Source organism: Kogia breviceps, chromosome 8 (genome assembly GCF_026419965.1).
Source record: "Kogia breviceps isolate mKogBre1 chromosome 8, mKogBre1 haplotype 1, whole genome shotgun sequence".
NCBI classification, from domain to species: domain Eukaryota; kingdom Metazoa; phylum Chordata; class Mammalia; order Artiodactyla; family Physeteridae; genus Kogia; species Kogia breviceps.
Window position 1 is genome coordinate 96,885,384 of NC_081317.1, and position 16,605 is coordinate 96,901,988.

At 40.1% G+C, this 16,605-nt stretch overlaps 1 protein-coding gene across 1 annotated transcript in view; it reads left to right on the plus strand.

The window, feature by feature from the left end:
* Positions 1-4,276: 4,276 nt before the first annotated feature.
* Positions 4,277-16,605, plus strand: part of LOC131761268 (contactin-associated protein-like 3) — a 226,374-nt gene continuing 214,045 nt past the window's right edge. The window contains exon 1 of the mRNA XM_059071797.2: positions 4,277-4,440. Coding sequence (XP_058927780.2) covers positions 4,356-4,440 — 85 coding nt within the window. The 5' untranslated portion in view covers positions 4,277-4,355. The remainder of the gene's footprint in view (positions 4,441-16,605) is intronic.

Genomic DNA, 16,605 nt, shown 5'->3' on the forward strand with positions numbered 1-16,605 from the left:
GTTTATGCGCAATCCTGTGAAATGTTTATTAAGCACTTTTGGAAATACCATGCAGTATTGCTTTTATACTTCAAGTTCTTAGTTGTGGTTTGTTCTATCTTAGATACCAGTGTTAGTCCCCCAAAGTCCTACTGGGTTGAAATGGGCTGAATTGGAAAGAAATATTATAAGCAGATAAGGTAGGGGGTCTATGGAGAAAGAAAACCAGGCGTGGCTTTCTGGACATAAGAGAACACCTATTAATTTGGTCCAAGCCATTTTGTGATCTAAGCCTGGCCAGAATGCTTGCCCTTGAACAGGTCTCAGTAATTAAGGATCTTAAGGGAAAACAAGAATGCTGTTATCAGGCAAGAGAAGTAGCAATAGTAATAATGTATCGGTTGTAAAGACTTCCAGTTCTGTTTCCGTGGTAAAGATTAGCCTGAAGCACTCAACCACCAGGTCAAATGGAACCTAAGGGATGATGGTGTTGACCTTTTCTGATCCTCGGGATTTCAATCAACTAAAGCCTGGGCTCTGCCTACCTCTCAAGCCCTTTCATGAATATACATGTACCCTTAGCTTAAAACTTCCCCAGTTTTGGTGTTTGGGGAGACACTGCTTTAGGAAAGATCCCTGGTGTTCTACTTACTTGCTGCAAGTAACAAATCCTTCCTTCTCTCACTCTTTGTCTTGGTTGTGTCTTTTGGCTTGACACCCACCAAGAGGTGAACCTAGTTTTTCGGGTAACTATATGAGGCTGACTATTCTCTAGCTGAGATTTATGTAATTAGATGCCTAATCCTTTGGTTGTTAAAAGCAGGGCTTCCAAGGGCTAGTTATAGGGAACACAGCTCATCAGAGATAACCTGCAAAGACGCTGTGCAGTGTGTGTTTTATATCACACATGTGACATTTCTTCTCGCTGGAGTCTGTCTCTCCATAATTGTTCTTCAGGATTTGTTGCCTGAGGGCTTATGGGAAAAATGACTCCTAATAGAAATACTATTATATTTTATTCACAGTATTCTTTCAGAGGATTTAATGATAAATCTGTTCCCATTACAAGAGTAAAGTTAAATGTATTCCCAGATTTAGATAAAACATGCAGAAATAATTTACAGGGAGAAAACTGCTGAATAAAGAAGAAAAATGAATGGAGTCATGTTTTGATCTATGGAGAGCATTGAGAAAGGACTTCCTTCGGGTGGGGTGAGTTGATCCTTCCTCTTCTCTGGGTAGGGAATCCTGAGTGCACAGACTGCTCCCAGGTGAGCAGGAAAACAGAAGACTTTGGTCAGGAAATGCCAAGGGTGTAGTTTCACTTAGAATATACTTTCCTAGGCAGCCTGTCTGCACTTACACACATGAGAGTCCACACACTTCTGAACATTGGAAGTTGATTTCTTGTCTTTTACTTGTGACTCGTGCTGATTTCAAGTTCTCTTTTGTGTTTCGTGTGAACTCTGCAGACACATACATACATGCATGTGCGTGATTTGTGGGGTTTGAATCATCACTTATAGAAATGTGCAAGATTATATCTACACATTTTCTTCATCTTTCCTTTTTTCTGATTTTTTAAAATTTAATTTAATTTTATATTGGAGTATAGCTGATTTACAATCTTGTGTTAGTTTCAGTTGTACAGCAAAGTGATTCAGTTATACAAATATCCATTCTTTTACAGATTCTTTTCCCATATAGATTATGACAGAATGTCAATAGGTCCTTGTTGATTATCTATCATCTTTCTTATATAAAAGAGCAAAGGGCTGTGGAAACAGGTCACAGAATGCAGCGGACTGCCCCTGACCTGCAGGGATTTAGCTTGGAGGCCTTAGTGGTCCCGTTGGGCACCCTTTCTCCTCTGAGCCCAGAGCTCTAGCATCAGCCTACCTGATCCAATGCCCTGTGGATGAGCATGGTGTTAAGTACTTGACATTCATTTTCTCCTGTAACCCTTGGATCAGTTCCCTGCTGGTAAGACTTCTATTCTCTATGAAACAGACAACGAAGCTGAGGATCACAGATGCTAAGCAGCTGCTGGGTGTCTCACGGGTGGGTACCAACTCCCAGGGCAGCTCTGGTGCTGGTATATGGAATGCTTAGTAGTTTCCAGCCCTTTGTGGGGGTTTCAGACCTGTAATTTCATAATGGCTCTATGACTGGCTATCATCACCATTCTACAAACAAGGAAAGTGAAGCACAAAGCCACAAGTCTCCAGAGAAAGAAGGCAGCTGGAAAGGGGTAAAACCAGGAGTCTCATCAGCTGTCTGCTAGCAAGTCCCTGCTTTGGGCCCTGCTTTGCATTGTCTCTTCAAGCCAACTCACCTGGGGCTGCCCTTGTCTTGGAAGATCATGTAATAGCCCCAGTGCTGTCCAGTGGTCAATGCTGTGCACTGCACAAGGACATCTGCCTGCAAATCTCAATTCTTCATGTGCTGTTTCATCTCTGACTTGTGCAAATCCATCCTGAATGTCTGCTCAAGTAATTTACCAGCATTGTCCTTTTTGGTTTTAATTGACATCCATCATTGAGGCACCTTCTAACCCATTTTAAATGGATTTTCCATGAACAAGTGAATAGAGTTTTCACAGGTGACAACTTTTCTGTTTCAGAGACCTGAGGGCCGGTGAGAAGGGGTTTCAGAGCTCAGCTGACCTGGCTTCCAAGTCTGGCTTGCTTTGTGACACATCCATTAAACTCTCTGAGGTTAGTCTGTCTATCCATTAAATGGGCATAGTAACATTTACTTCAAAGGAATGCTGTGACCATTTATTTAGATTACACACACACAGGCACACACACACAGACTATCTGTTGTATAGGTTTTAAAAATATTAGACACAATGTAAATCATTAATTTATTTTTGCTTTAAAAATTAGAAATAAAATATTCAGGTTCTGGGACATGTATTAGGCACTGGGAAAATGTCTGACTAGTAAATGAAGGTCACTCTACCGCTTGTGGCTTTTTTCAAGGTTCTAAATGCACCTTCCGAGCAAGCTTTGCTCAGTGTTTCCCAGGACTGCTGATTGATGGTGTGGGTGGGAAGAGTTCCTGATTCCCAGGGGCCCTGAGTAAGAGTGGAGAAAGCTGGAAAGTTGGGATCAGAATCTACATATTTGGGTCAAATTCTACTTGTAAATTCTGTGGCCTTGCCAAGTTATTTACATTTTCTATTCCTGTTTTTGCTTTTTACCCAGGTTGCAGAATAGAAATAATAAAAACACCTTTTCTGCTTTGTTCTCAGGCATATAATGCCCTGCTCAAGGTTAAAGTTAACTTTCATATTCTGATCACTTTGGATGGTGCAAGAATGCCTGGACCCTGTTCCTAAGTCTCAGCACATTTGTCATGAGTCTGGTCACAGTTTTAGGAGAGTATTAATTTTAGTGATGCCATGCTCATACCTCCTTCATTTACATCTGCTGGCAGCCTCTTTAGGAAGTAGAGGAGGCCACGTGACTTACCTCAAGGTCATGGATCTTGAAATCCTTCTTCTTCCATGGGCCATCAGGCCTCTATCTGTATACTCTGAAACAATTTATCTATTTATCTATCTATCCATTTATTTATTTATTTAAGATGCCTTTTATATTCCATCATTTTTCAATATGAACTTTTGGGTAATTGTATTAAAGAATTTGAATGGAAAGGAATACACATACAGTATATAGAAGTTGGTTCAAAACTCTTCATTCTTCAATTAAATGTATTCAATTTACCTACTTAACATCAGGTCACTTCCGTGATGATACTTGGAGTAAGATTCCTTCGCCAGTTTTTAGTTTTATATATCTGCTGACCACAATTCTCAAATCTCCAAGTAGGAATATACATAATAAAATGCTGACATTATAGTAGAAGTCTGGTCGGTGTTTTAATTAATTATTTTTTAATTTTAATTTTTTCCAGCTTTATTGAGATGTAGTTTGACACATAACACTGTATATATAACCGTATATATTTCGAAATGATTACCATAATAAGGTTCTTTAGGTTTTTATTTTTAAATGTGAATCATTAAATGAGTTGAGAAAACCTGCGGGTGAAGGAGCTAGGACCGCGGATGCGGATTCGGAGCGAGCGCAGGTTGAAGACCTTCACCGACCTGACTCGCACTTCCTCCCGCCACCGCCAGGAGCTCCCGGGACGCGTGGAGCTTGCAGCGAGGCGGGAGCGGGTGGGGGTGGGGGTGGGGGTGCGGCTGCAGGCTGGGGCTTCCGCGCCGCCGGCTGCGCGGGTTCGCCGAGCCCGGAGGAGGGAGCGCTGGCTACCCCGAGCGGGAGGAAGCTTGCAGACCCCGGCTCAGAGCAGCTGTCTGGACACCTTGGGTTTTGGGGTGGGGAGCCCCGGCGACTGTGAACATGGACCCCGCCGCGGGAGCCTGTCTCAGGATGCTCTTTCTTTTGTCTGCCCAGCCCTGGAGTACATTAGCAGCAGGGAATACTTGTGAGTACAGCAAATCTTTTAAAACTTATACTGACAACTTAGAATTCGTGTTTTTTTAAAAAATAATTGAATTTTACAAATGGAATCACTGGCCTGTTTCTGAAAATGAGGCATTTAAAAAACATCGCAAAGTCCCAAGGCTTGGATAGCATGGTTTACAGTGGTTTTTCCACTTGTCAAGTCTGTAATACACAAAGCCTGTTTTAACTTGTCTGGAGCTGAATTTTGTCTGTGTTTTGTTGTTTTGAATATTCATTGAGAAAGCTCAAGTTATAGTAAAACCTAAAATTAGCATGAGAATATTGAGGCGGAGAGAGACCAGAGCGAGAATAGCAGGAGATGAGGAGAGAAGAGCATGCCAATATGTCATTTATTTCTTTTTACTATGAATACATTTTGCAGGATTTATGTCAGAAAGGAAATCGCTGGCCGACCTGGCCGTGTCCTGCATTAGCGTACATGTTTGCAGTTGGCGCCCTGCGGAATCGGGTACCAAGAACTCGGGCGCTGCAGCGGCGGGCAGGCTCCGCAGCAGAGCCCAGGCGGCAAACCTGGATAGACCCCAGAATTACGAGAAGGATAGACCCCTCAGAAGTAGAAGGCTTTTGCTTAAGGGAAAAACAATCTGCCATTCAGGTTCATTCGCAAGTGCACATGCTTGAATATTGTGATGTGCTGTGTTTCTGATTGTGTTGGTTCAGTGAAGATGTATGAACCTCTCAGTTCTGGACTGGCAATGTGAGTCTGATCTAAAGATGCTAGCCAAATTGATTCAGCGGACCTCAAGGCATTTAAATCTGGAAATCAGAAAAAGTTTTCGAAGTGTTATTCAGATTGAAATCTCCATCATAGGGCTTTTCTTTCCTTGAGGGATTTTAAGAAAGTCCCATTAGTCCTACATCCACACCCCATCCCCCTCAAGAATTTTTAAAAAATCAGGTTGTAGGGAGTAGGCAAGCTATTATGCATTTCAAGAAAGTGCTAGTAGGCATGTTAGAAACTGACCTTGCTGCTGGGTATCCAGTTTTATCTGGGGGTGGGGTGGGCTGGGGAACTCTGCCTTTACCAGGAAGTCTGTGCTAAAGTGAAAAGCATTTTGTACAAATAGTTACCCTTCCATCATTCATCCATATTACGCCCCGAGGCTGTGATAAGTTTGTGTTGTCATCATTTAGTATCAGCTCATTTAATGCCATATTATATGAGTCACTCCTGAAAATGAGCCTTAGTCTCCTTTAAGAAAATACTGCCCGTGTTTCAGACAGAATTTTAATTTAGCTTTGGGCACAATTTCCATGAATTAATTAAAATGGGGGCATTTACATGAAATCTTTTTTTTTTTTTTTTTTTTTTTTTTTTTTTGCGGTATGCGGGCCTCTCACTGTTGTGGCCTCTCCCGTTGCGGAGCACAGGCTCCGGACGCACAGGCTCAGCGGCCATAGCTCACGGGCTCAGTTGCTCCGCGGCATGTGGGATCTTCCCGGACCAGGGCACGAACCCGTGTCTCCTGCATCGGCAGGCGGATTCTCAACCACTGCGCCACCAGGGAAGCCCTACATGAAATCTTTAGGTCCTGCAGTAAAGCATTTATCACTTTGCTGAGAAATTAAAAATGACTAGTATTAAATGATTTGCTAGTATAAAGAATTGTAGAATAATTTAACATAGTACACTGAGGTGCAATTAAAAAGTCACCAGAGGTCACTCTTACTTAAAGGAAACGTGGCTTCAAAAATCCTTCCCTTATAAGAGAAGCAGAGAGCTGTGCTGCCTTTCTTGTCTCCTTAGTTGTGATTACAGGATATTGCAAGATCAGTTATTTTGATGTTTCTTTATTTTCTGTTTGTATTGTATTCCCTGAAATCCACAGAGGTATCATCTTCTTCATACTGAGCATCTTTTTTTAAGAGTCACATGTTCTGAAGTGCTCCGTGTCTGAATATCCAGGCAGATATCCTTTTCTGAATTGAACATATCTCTAAGCTCAGTTCCTCTGGGTCTCTGGCTGACTCTTCAAATGTCAATGCTAGTGTTCACTTTTCAGCCTCTGTTTTAGATAGTTGTGTTTAGTACTCTTATTAAAAGTTCAGTAAGTTAAAAGTACCTATGTAAATTTGCATGGCTAAGAACATTTTAGATACTATAGTTAGAGTCCTTGATCACCACAAAGATGGCTATTATAGTTGTTCAAGTGTCAAGTATATATTTAAATGTCTTTGCAGACTTAAAGATTCATAGAGGCTACAACAAACTGTATTTGATAATTGCTTGCTAATCTTATTGGACAGTATCCTTTGTAGCAGTAGAAGTAATGGTGAATGAATCTTATTATAGTCTAGATTAGCTAATTTGACCAGTTGGGTTTTTCCTTAACTCTCAAATATTTGGGAGGTGTTTATTTGTATGTGTAGATGTATATACAAGTAAGGTATTTCAAACCCATATTTGAAATTTGTTATTACAAATTTCAAGGTAGAGGGTTCTTTTAGTCCTGTCCCATCGTTTGAGAAATTCTAAAGAGGAGTTTGCCAGCAGGATGGGAGTTAGGCTACCAACAAGAAATCACGAACATCAGCATTTGCTCAAGTCTTTTGATCGCTAACCTTTTATTCCTAAGAAGTGTTTTAAGAACTCAAGTAATCTTTTCAGACAAGACTTTAAAACTAACAAAAATGAAATATTCTTAAGCCCTGATAAAATAACTGTATGTAAATTTTTAAAAAGGTAAAGATCTTTTCCCCAAAAGGATACAGTGACATTTTTCCTCTATTTACAACTGGTTCTCAGTAGTAAATTAGTCAGACAGGGGGGTCAACCTGGGCGAGGTTCTGGCATAAGACATACTCTCATACAGAACTTGGTTGAAACATTTGACATCTCAGAAATTATCCATGTTTTGACATGAATCTTTATAATTAATGGGAAATTTTAAGTCAGGAGGAGTCTACACAGGGCGAGAGTAATGTTTCTAAACAGCCAAAAACATGGGCTTTTAAAAAAAATCTCTTCTCTGTTTTTTAGAAGATAAAGCAAGTTGAATGGACAGCATCCTCTAAAATATGGCCTAGGACCTGATATTTAAAAATTGGGCATCTCTACTTGGTCTGCCTTCTAGAACTCTTTGTATTTAGTCAAGATGAAAGTGTTAATTCTAATGGAGTTATCCTCTTAAATGGAACGCAAGAGGAAAGTTAGAATGATTCCAAGTTAGAGTCCTGTTTTCCAGAAGTTGTTGTGCAGACAGTGGTTGGTTTGCTCACTTCCTACCATGAGCCACAAGTGGAAGAGGGCAATAGCTCTCTGTTTTAGGATTATCCCTGTGAATCTACTATTTGTTTATGAACTTTCAGATCTTTTCTGGGGAGGGGGGAGGAAGAAGAGATACAATCTGAATAAGAAAATGTCAATATTTTGATTGCATATCTAGTGTTGTAAATCTGTTTCCTGGATCGCATGTCACTTTGAGGAGTAATGTTCACTCTGTCCCGATTAAGGAACAACACAATTGGAATTTACTGCTGAATTATTTTCCCCATATAAGTAAAGTAAAAGCTATAGCTAGTAGCTGCTGTCCTCCCTAACTCTACTCGCCAAAGGAAAGAAAAAGAACTGAAGTCTCTGAAAAGGACTGAAGCCAGTGTTAGACATTTCAGCCGCTGTTGATGGTGATTATTTGATGTAAATGATGACATTTATAGACCCAGGGGTTCAATTTAGTGAGTGTTACACACTCATCCGCACCTTGTTAAATCTCAGTACTTGTAATTTTCTCTAGAAGTCTCCTTTTGTTTCCTTCCCCTGTCAAAAGTGCCCTTCTTTTTTTTTTTTTTTTTCTTGTGGTACGCGGGCCTCTCACTGTGGTGGCCTCTCCCGTCGCGGAGGCTCCGGACGCGCAGGCCCAGCGGCCATGGCTCATGGGCCCAGCCGCTCCACGGCACGCGGGATCCTCCCGGACCGGGGCACGAACCCGCCTCCCCTGCATCGGCAGGCGGACTCCCAACCACTGCGCCACCAGGGAAGCCCAAAAGTGCCTTTTTTGTTGTGAGAATAAAAGATGTATTTATGGCCCACGATAGGTGGGGCACACAACTTGAATCACTGTTCTAGGAGTGGTAATCAGGATTTGTTTTTTTTGTTTGTTTGTTTTTGTTTTTTTTGGTATGCGGGCCTCTCACTGCTGTGGCCTCTCCCGTTGCGGAGCACAGGGTCCGGTCGCGCAGGCTCAGCGGCCACGGCTCCAGCCACTCCGCGTCATGTGGGATCTTCCCGGACCGGGGCACGAACCCTTGTCCCCTGCATCGGCAGGCGGACTCTCAACCACTGCGCCACCAGGGAAGCCCCAGGATTTGTTTTTATCCAACAATGTCTCTTCCCTGTTATGTCCTGCATATATATGAGAGGTATCTGTCCTTGGTTGGGGGAGCAGATCAAGCCTATTTTGTTGGCCAACATGAGAGACAAACATGTGATCTTCATGTAGTACCTAGTGGTTGATCTAGGCAAATATATTAGCACCTCAATTTGAAGATTTGTATCAGATTTGAATCCTTTCTTCACTGGAGCAATGGCTCCTTATGTGCTAAAGTGTTACTGTATCAACTTTAATGAAAGTTTATTAATATGATCCTCTAATAGATATTATCACACAATATTATTCTTTTAAAATAAAAATAACATACATAGTATAATAGTGAGACACTTGTTGTATAAATTATCCTAACCCAATAACATGATTAACCTCAAGAATTTTGTATAAAAATATATGCGTTGCAGAACGGAGGAACTGAACATAATGCTACAACTGCTAAGAAGTATAAAATCGTGAGAATTGATTTAAGTGAATGTCTAATAGTGTGTTTATCATATGTCTCTTCTCAAGGATCTTGTTTGTCAGAACTCTTGTCATTTCAATGGGCAGAGATTCTTTGTAATTATTTGCTAAGTGTCATCAACATATTCTATTGCTATGTGAGCACAGTCAATCTCAAGTAATGCCTGTGTGCTAAGACAATACAGTCCATAAAGAAGTTTTCACCTTGGGTAATAGGGACTAAAATCCTGCTACTGTTTTAATTGATGCAGGCTTCTTTTTGCCTCAGTAGTGTGCTTATTGGTTTTCTAGAGTGAGTCGAATCCTCCAAGTTAATCAGGATTATCCCTCTGAATCTACTGTTTCTTTATGCGTTTTCAGATCTTTGGGGAGGAAGAAGAGATATAATCTGAATAAGAAAATGTCAGTATTTTGGTTGATCTTTAGATTGAATTATTTATGTCTGCCTATTTCTGAAAGGCATTAGACCATACGTAATATGTTCCTTGGTTTAGGGAGGGAGCCTATCAGAGGATGTGTCCCTGGAGCAGGTGAATGGGGAATCCATTCATGATTCAGTGAAACATGCTGGGGAAAATGAGCATAGGATATAGAGAGAAGTATTTAGTAAGCACTGGAGCTTGGACTTGTTGGAAAGAGTCTTCACCAAACTGGTAAACGGACTGTGTTTTTGAAAAAATCATATTTGAATAAACTTCCCAGAAATATTGAGGTCAGAATATTTTTGAAAACTTAGGGAAAACAACAACATTTTTTTCTCCAAAGAAACTTACAAAGTCCATATGACCATCAACACAGAGTGACAGGCAAGGCTAGAGCTGTGAGGGTCCTGAAGCTTATGCAGCTGCGGGAGACTCTTTAAGCAAACAAGCAAACAAAATGACCCTAAAGACACATTATCAGTGACCCTCCCACGCCTGAAAGCCTGTTCTGGGGAGAAGACTGGAGCTCAAGAATGTCTGCTCCTTTGAGTTGATTTGGAAAAAAAAAAAACCCAAATCATTCAAAAGTAAATAAAGGACATATTCACTAATAAAAATCTCAATTAACTGAGCAAATTTGAATTTGAATTTTTCCCTTTAAATCAAAATCAGAACTTGAATATAAAAGTATACTTATAGAAGTATAAAAGAGTTCAAACAATTTGGAATGAATAGATCCAGGGTTTACTTGCAATTCTAATTCTAATCCTGAAAAATGAATATGAAATTAACCTCTGAATCTTCTCCCCACTTACTTTTCAGAGCCTTTCAAGGCTTGGCTTCAACATACAAAGTTCTTCAGAGTAATTTCCAAAGTGTTCCCACTCCATCTGCCTACCTGGGGCCCGCTGCAGTGCTGATTGCTATAGGCTCTGTTTTATCGTATTGAATAACTTCTAAAAACTGAATTATTTATGTCTACCTATTTCTGAGAGGCAGTAAACCATATGTAATACGTTCCTTCAAAATATCATACTTGTTTTTTCCAGTTTGAGTTCTATGGCATAAGGTTAAAATCTGTGTTTTAATTAAAGTTATACACAACTTGTAAATACTGTAAAAACTAACACAACATTGTAAATCAACTATGCTCCAATGTAAAATAAAAAGTTAAAAAAAGAGAGGGTATGATAGAGTGACCTTTTGACATTATGCAGGAACATTGTTTAATAGGCCCACATGATAGTTTAATTACCTAGAAGAATGCTTGAATGTCTGACTTGGTCATTTACTATTTGATTGGAGTTTAGATGCTGAAATTGATGATTTCTTTTTTCAGGTACATATGGTAACTACAAAGGTTTTATTGCCCTGTAGGACATTGATCAGTTTTTATGTAACCTAGCAATCTCATTTGAATGTTTTTCTATAAATACCTGTAAATTCCTAGTTTCTCAAAATGCTCTTTTACTGGATTAGTCATTAATGAGTTTATGATTCTTTGGCATGCATTTGTTCTATATTTGTATGTGTTGTGTTTTTAACTTTTTGAAAATAATGCTTTGACATAGAGATTGCACATGTCTGGTAGGTGTACACATAACCTTGTGTGATAATACATGTGTTTAGTTTGAGTGTTGCTTTACAATAAATTTCCTTTCTGGTTCATTAGAAACTTTACTTTTCAATAATAATATAGGGAGTCTGGCTAGCAATAAAAAATAAAAATATTCTCCTTAGTTTCCAGGTAGTGGGTATTTTCAATGTCCTGATTTGAAATAGAATTGAAACATAAAGTACTTGAAATTTTGAGTAGTTTAAAGTTAGAAACTATATAATTTTTATTTAAATATATGCCCATTTAATGGACCAGTTTTAAAAAAAACCTCCCTCCAAGGCTGTTAATCACAAATGAAAAAATGATATATTTTATCTAGGCTATGGCTTTTATTAAGTTTTTACTCGGTAGTATATCAGGAAAAGATACTCATGGAGGATGTGCTAGCTAACTCATGGAGAGTTGAAAAACGTTTGTGTTTTAAGCTGGCAAATATGATACTTTTGGATGTGTCATTTTAGGGATATGGTAAATGGTGTATCAGATATTTAAATTTATGTGTTCCTAAGTTGTATCACCTGTGGTTCCATCTCTGGCCTTAGTGGCTGTCACCTATGGAGAAGGAATTTTTATGCCACGTGTTCACTGGACCACTGTGGGACGAAGGGGCTGGTGAACCTTGTTTGGAATCAGAGGCAGTTTCGATAACCTCAGAAGCCACTTAACGCTGTGGCGTAGACCTAGGGTCCCCACATGATCGTTTCAGTAGCATCTCATTACTTGGGGTGTTCAAGACCCAACAGAGGGTTTCTCTGGAGCTTAGGAGCAAGCAGTGACATTGCTGCTTGGGTGAATGCAGGAGCGACCTGCTGCCTTGAGACATGAGACCAGGTGCCACCTGCGGTTCTCAAGGTTGTAATTAGTTTTTATTTTAACGTTTATCAATCCTCAGGCAACCAAAGAGCTTGATAAAGTTAAGCTAAATACACTCTTTCTCGGAGTGGTGAATTGGTGGGAGAAGTGGCAGAATGAACCCTATGTGTGTACGTATGTTTGTGTGTCTTAAGGGAGGCTGCTTGGGTAGAGAGACCTGCTGAAGGCATTAAAAACCACTGTCAATAGTTGTAAGAGAGGTACAGATTGGATTAGGTGACAATCCAGTTATGTGGGATTGAGCTATTTCTTACTTGTTACCATGCGGAACGGATATTCTCCAATTTGGATTTCTGAGCATGTGAGCAATGAGGAAATACAAAGACATCTGCCCTGATCCAGCTGAACCCAGTTGAAACTATTGCCTTCACATGTCGGAGGTGTTTTGTGTTCTAGGATATTGGTATGCAGCCACCATTAGAACCAGCAGCACTTAACCTGCCTCTGAGGTCTTCCCAGGTCCTGGTTCCTGTTAATATAGTTCTAAGGAATGGCTGGTAGGATTTTGATTTTAAGGTGAGTAGATATAATAAAGGGAATCTGATTAGCATTAGAAAATAATTCAGTAATTTGATTCAGGTCAGAGAAAGTAATTTTAATATAAACTTTTATTATGGAAGAAAATATTTTAAGAACTGTTAACTATTTTAATGTCTCAGGTTTGGCTGATGTAAGAAAAATAATATGTTTCTATAGACATCTGTTCAGATGTTTGGAGATTATCAAAATTAAGGATTTGGCATATAGCTTTACGTTTGCTGTGTCTGATGATTAGAAACTTGAGAATAAGGACATTGCTATACACTAAAAGTATAATAATACAACATAAAAAGAAAAAAATAGCTGTGTAAGGTCATCAAGCTGGCTAACTGCTGTGTGTCTGTGATTCTTAGGCTTCTCTGCAACGTTGTGTTAGTTCATGGAAGTTTCCTTTTTTAAATTAATTTATTAATTTATTTATTTTTGGCTGTGTTGGGTCTTCATTGCGGACTGAGGCTACGGGCTTTCTCTAGTTGCGGCCAGCGGGGGTTACTCTTTGTTGTGGCGCGTGGGCTTCTCACTGAGGTCTTTCTCTCATTTCGGAGCACGGGCTCTGGGCACAAGGGCTTCAGTAGTTGTGGTGCGTGGGCGTAGTTGCTCCGCGGCACGTTGGATCTTCCGGGACCAGGGATCGAACCCTTGTCCCCTGCATTGGCAGGCAGACTCTTAACCACTACTCCACCAGGGACGTCCCGATTCATGGAAGTTCTGATAAGAAAACCTGTGAGCCTTGACATTTCAGAGCACATCCTTTCCTATGGTGTGAACCATGCCGTCATTGCCAGGGGTTAAAAAAATTGGGGGACTGAAAGAGGATATGTTGAACAGAGTTTAGTTAAGGTATGTATAAGAGAGTTTAAGGGAGCAAACGCCAAATTACTCTTTGCTTTCTTAAAGTGACAAGGAACATTTCTGAAAGATATTTTTTCTGGTATAGAACACAGTAGAATTGACAGAGCTCAGAGTCAATTACCTATCAGAGGTAAGTCAAATGATCTATTTTGAACTATGGTCCAAGGTTAACAAACATAATATTGACTTTCCAGATATAAGAATAAATTTTGGATCATAATTATTTATTATTCTTTTGTCAGGATGAACTACTGATCTATTTTAAGAAACCTGAAAACCTGATCTTTGGGAGATTTGCATGTTCTTCTTTTAAGTGATAGGATTCATTTGTTGGAAGATAGGCTGCATGTTTGCCTAGGAGAAGTTCCTTTTCCTCATGAATATTGCTGCAAGGTGAAGCAGGAGTGGGAAGATACATCCTGCAGGCTATTGTGCATTTGAGCATGAAAAGGACATACCTTGTATCTTAATCCGATCTCAGTTCCCTAGGGATGAGACTGGGTTACCCACCCTCCCAAGGCCTCCCTCCCAACCCCCCAGCATCAACATGCCCAGAGCCTCCACGAGCATCCTCCTCCATTTTCTTAGCTGAAGGTGATGCCGAATGACTTCCTGGGTTGACTTAATGTGGATTTGGCCAGCCAAAGAGGTGTTCTTCCTCCTTCACTACTTCCTGTGTGATCCATCCCCCTGAGGTCTTCCACTGTTATTCCATTTCCCAGGTGTAAGAGGGACTGAAGTGGGAGGATGGCAGTGAGAATGAAAAAGTGACACTGCACACAAACACTTTCAGGACTTAATGGTTGTTTGATTATATGTGGAGTAATAAGAAATGGGAGTGTGAAGGACTGGGGTATTGGCAAGTGACTTAAACAAAACTGGGAATTGTTGGTTCACATCATTTCATTTCAGGCAAGGTTAGATCCAGATGAGGCTGTGCCATCAGGATCAGCCTCTCTTCATCTTTCAGCTCTGTCTTCCCAGTGTCTGCATGATGCTCAGGCAGGAACCTGCTTGGTAGCTCCATGTCCAAGGTCAACCTTCCTAATCCCAGTGACAGAGAGAATGCTTTTCTCTATTTGGACTTTGGTCCTTATTACCCTGAAGCACTAAGCGTGTATTTATTTGTTTATTCCCTCAACTCAAGCTCCAAGAAAGCAGAGACTTCCTCTTTCTTTTTTGTTGTTATTCCTACTTCCTAATCCCCAGAGCACTGGGATGGTCCTGGAAGACAGTGGGTTCTCAATACATATTTGTTGGATAAGTAAAAAGGTGAGTGATTCTGTTTCCCAAAACATCCAGCAAGATCCCCAGATCTGACTTTCACTGTTTTGCCCCTGTCGTGACTGCTTTTATCCAGCTACTGTGACAGGAAAGGGTGGCCCTCATGACCAGTGGTGGAACCGGGAAGTGATTGCAGCTTGATCCTTGACCAGGTGCTTTGACCACATCACTTTGACAAGAAAGCAAAATGCACAATCCACTTAGGTAATTAGTTTAACATCTATTCTGAAAAGCACTAGCTTTCAGGCTCTTACTGGTTTCATAGAACAGATGCTTGGTTACATGTCTCCCTCCTTAATCAGATTTTAAACTTCCTGAAAACAGAATCACTCTTCTTTGTTCCTACAGTGCTTTGCTGATGGCACTCAGTAAGTACCAAGTAAATGGAGAAATTAATATATTTTAAATATGCTGCCTTGAAAGTATATAGAATATCTGTAGACTCCCCCTGTGTATTTTATAATCATTTTTTAGGTGGCCTAATAAAAGTGATTTTTTTTTAACATCTTTATTTGAGTATAACTGTTTTACAATAGTGTGTTAGTTTCTCCTTTACAACAAAGTGAATCAGTTATACATATACATATGTTCCCATAACTCTTCGCTCTTGTGTCACCCTCCCTCCCACCCTCCCTATCCCACCCCTCTAGGTGGTCACAAAGCACAGAGGTGAACACCCTGTGCTATGCTGCAGCTTCCCACTAGCTATCTAATTTACATTTGGTAGTGTGTATATGTCCCTGCCACTCTCTCACATCATCACAGCTTACACTTCCCTCTCCCCATATCCTCAAGTCCATGCTCTAGTAGGTCTGTGTTTTATTCCCGTCTTACCACTAATCTCTTCATGACATTTTTTTTTTTTTTTAGATTCCATATATATGTGTTAGCATACGGTATTTGTTTTTATCCTTCTGACTTACTTCACTCTGTATGACAGATTCCAGGTCTATCCACCTCACTACAAATAACTCAGTGTCATTTCTTTTTATGGCTGAGTAATATTCCATTGTATATATGTGCCACATCTTCCTTATCCATTCATCTGTTGATGGACACTTAGGTTGCTTCCATGTCCTGGCTATCATAAATAGAGCTGCAATAAACATTTTGGTACATGACTCTTTTTGAATTATGGTTTTCTCAGGGTATATGCCCAGTAGTGGGATTGCTGGGTCATATGGTAGTTCTATTTGTAGTTTTTTAAGGAACCTCCATACTGTTCTCCATAGTGGCTGTATCAATTTACATTCCCACCAACAGTGCAAGAGTGTTCCCTTTTCTCCACACCCTCTCCAGCATTTATTGTTTCTAGAGTTTTGGATGATGGCCAATCTGACAGGTGTGAGATGATATCTCATTGTAGTTTTGATTTGCATTTCTCTAATGATTGATGATGTTGAGCATTCTTTCATGTGTTTGTTGGCTATCTGTATATCTTCTTTGGAGAAATGTCTATTTAGTTCTTCTGCCCATTTTTGGATTGGGTTGTTTGTTTTTTTGTTATTGAGCTGCATGAGTTGCTTAAAAATTTTGGAGATTAATCCTTTGTCAGTTGCTTCATTTGCAAATATTTTCTCCCATTCTGAGGGTTGTCCTTTGGTCTTGTTTATGGTATCCTTTGCTGTGCAAAAGCTTTTAAGTTTCATTAGATCCCATTTGTTTATTTTTGTTTTTATTTCCATTTCTCTAGGAGATGGTTCAAAAGGATCTTGCTGTGATTGATGTCATAGAGTGTTCTGCCT